The sequence below is a fragment of the Phaethon lepturus genome, unplaced genomic scaffold (genome assembly GCF_000687285.1).
Source record: "Phaethon lepturus isolate BGI_N335 unplaced genomic scaffold, ASM68728v1 scaffold45188, whole genome shotgun sequence".
NCBI lineage: Eukaryota > Metazoa > Chordata > Aves > Phaethontiformes > Phaethontidae > Phaethon > Phaethon lepturus.
Window position 1 is genome coordinate 1,600 of NW_010559124.1, and position 2,446 is coordinate 4,045.

Consider the following 2,446-nt stretch of genomic DNA (forward strand, 5'->3'; position numbering starts at 1 on the left):
GCCTTGGAGCACACCGAGGTGGGAGCCTGTTGGGAGCGCAGTGAGGGTCAGTCCGGCGAGCAGGGCAGACAGCAGGACACCTCGCTGAGCGCCTGGCCTGGGCCTGGCAGCATTTGGGCAGCTTGCTGCCAGCTTTTAGGACAGACCCTGGGCAGGAGCCAAGAGCTCACCACACTGTGGGTCTTACAGAGGTGGTGGGAAAATAAGACTGTTTAAAGGTAGAAGTGGGAGCCTTTTCGGTTCATGTGGCTGGCTTGTTTTTTGGAAGGATGAAAGCTGCTACTCAGAATGTGGATCACACCACACCCCGCCCCCCACCTCCGTCTGCCCTCATTTTTGCCCTGCTGTGGGGAAATACCCCAGAACTGGTGGTGTTGGGGGTGTAGCTGGTTTGGCGGCAAGCAATAAATAAGTTCTGGGTGCAGAACAGTACCTGTGGATCTTTTGTGTGCCACACAATTTTGCCCTGGTCAATGCTCAGCCTGTCGGGGTTCACACTGAAAGTTCCTATCAAGTCAAAAGCCCAGCTCGGGCCGCTCCAGTTCCACATGATGATGTCATAGCCTTTACAAATGTCCCCATTGGCATCAAAAGAGATGTGGCTCTTGTACAGGGTGAAGTTTACTTGCTTGATTTTTTGTAGAAGCTGTAAAACAGAAGAGTAAGAGAAGAGCCCTTCCCAATGATGAGACTCCCACTGAGGAGTGCCTTGTCTCGGGAGGGTGATGTGCTGGAGGGCCCCTTCTCTACTATGGCTCCTCTTTCCAACCACCCAACAGCTAGTGTATGCCCAGCCAGAGAACATCCTTTCCAGGTTTCTGTGAGGGGCTAACAGTGGAGGAACAGGCTAACAGTGGAGGAACAGCAGTGATCTAGGGAGGAGCTCTGGGTCTAGGTCCAGGCTGCTTTGACTGTGATGGGCGGCTGAAGCCTATGAGGCTCTTCAGCTGGAACGTGAGCCTTTCAGAGGGCCAGAAAACCCCTGGACATGAGAGGAAAATCCTTCCCTGTGAGGAGGGATCCTCACGGATCCTTTCCCACAAGGGGGATCCTTCCTGTTGTTCTTACCTGCCAGGGATAGACTGTGCCTTTGCTGCACGCCCCCGAGGCGCAGCCGAGCAGGTCGTGGAGGCCGTGAGCCACAGCATACACGGCTGAGTACACGCTGAAGGAGGCTCGAGCATCATACATGTCAGGGGCAGTGGTGAGCGAGCAGCAGCCAGCGCAGCACTGGGTGCTCCCTCCAATTCTCCCTCCTGCCTCCATGCTGCCCGCACATTCAGCCACAGCACTTTCCTCTGCTGTCTTCCAAGAATCAAAGCGTTCCAGCATCATGGACTCTGTCTTCTCAACCGACATCCCAATCACCGAGCCAATACTCTGGATGCCAGGCACCTGCCAGATTGCTTGGGCTAACGACCAATCTTCAGAGCCCACCCACACCATGCCTGTGACATTCCTCTGGACCACCACCTCAAAGAAAGGGCGTGCGCTTTGGCTGTCAGAGAATACAACAGTGACGTTGACCCTGACATCTGTGAGGATTCTGACCAGGTTGTGGAGCTCCGGGCTGCTGGCATCCTTGTTGACAGGGATGATGCCTCGGTAGGCAACGCACACATCGCTTGCGGTCAGCAGCTTGTAGAGGGCATCCAAGCTGTCCCTGCCGTAGGCGTTGTCGCTGCCCAGCAGCGTGACCCAAGTCCACTCAAACTGCTGCAGCAGCAGGAAGATGGCCTTCACTTGCTGCCTGTCGCTGGGAATGGTGCGCAGGAACGAGGGGTAGAACCGCTTCAGGCTCAGCATCTCCAAGGAGGCTTCATAGCTAATCTGCAAAGGGAGCCAGGAGAAAGGAGGTTGCACTCCCCCAGGTGGTGGCACCCTAAGGGCTTACGGCACAGGCAGCCCGTCTCCGTGAAGAGACCTGGCGCTGGGCAGGCAGCGGACCCAGAGCCAAATGCGCTGCCATGAGAGAAACCTCTGAAAGACAGGAAGCCAGCCACGATTCCTGCCTGCGAGCTGACCGTGCCTGGGAAGAGACACAACACTGCAAAGGGGCTGTGTTTCTGGCTCAGCCTGGCTCCTCAGCTCCAAGCCCATCCTCCCTCAAACCATTACTCCTCAGGGTTCCTTTTCTTCATCTGCCAGGGGAGCCACACTTACCTGTGGCACGAGGAAGACGCCAAGGACAGCTGCTGTGGTAAGGGCCAGCTGGGTGCTGTCAGGTCCAATGATGGCCACCGCCTCGGGCTCATAGTGGTGGAAGGTGGGGAGCACCTCAACCTCCCGCCCGCCTTTCCGGGCGAGGGCATGCAGTGTGGCATGGAGATTGGCGGGCTCTGACCAGGTGTCGTGGATGTCGTAGCCCAAGGTGACATTGGGGAGGAGGGTGCTGGAGTTGTTTATCTCCTCCACGGCGAAGCGCATGGCCTGGGACAGGCAGTAG

General features: G+C 57.0%; 1 protein-coding gene across 1 annotated transcript in view; it reads right to left on the reverse strand.

Moving 5' to 3' along the window:
* The window catches only part of LOC104625606 (taste receptor type 1 member 1-like), a gene marked incomplete at both ends in the record, with an annotated part of 4,031 nt that extends 1,589 nt beyond the window's left edge, over positions 1-2,442 (reverse strand). The window contains 3 exon segments of the mRNA XM_010293274.1: positions 434-646; positions 1,069-1,830; positions 2,164-2,442. Coding sequence (XP_010291576.1) covers positions 434-646; positions 1,069-1,830; positions 2,164-2,442 — 1,254 coding nt within the window.
* Between the last annotated feature and the right edge of the window lie 4 nt (positions 2,443-2,446).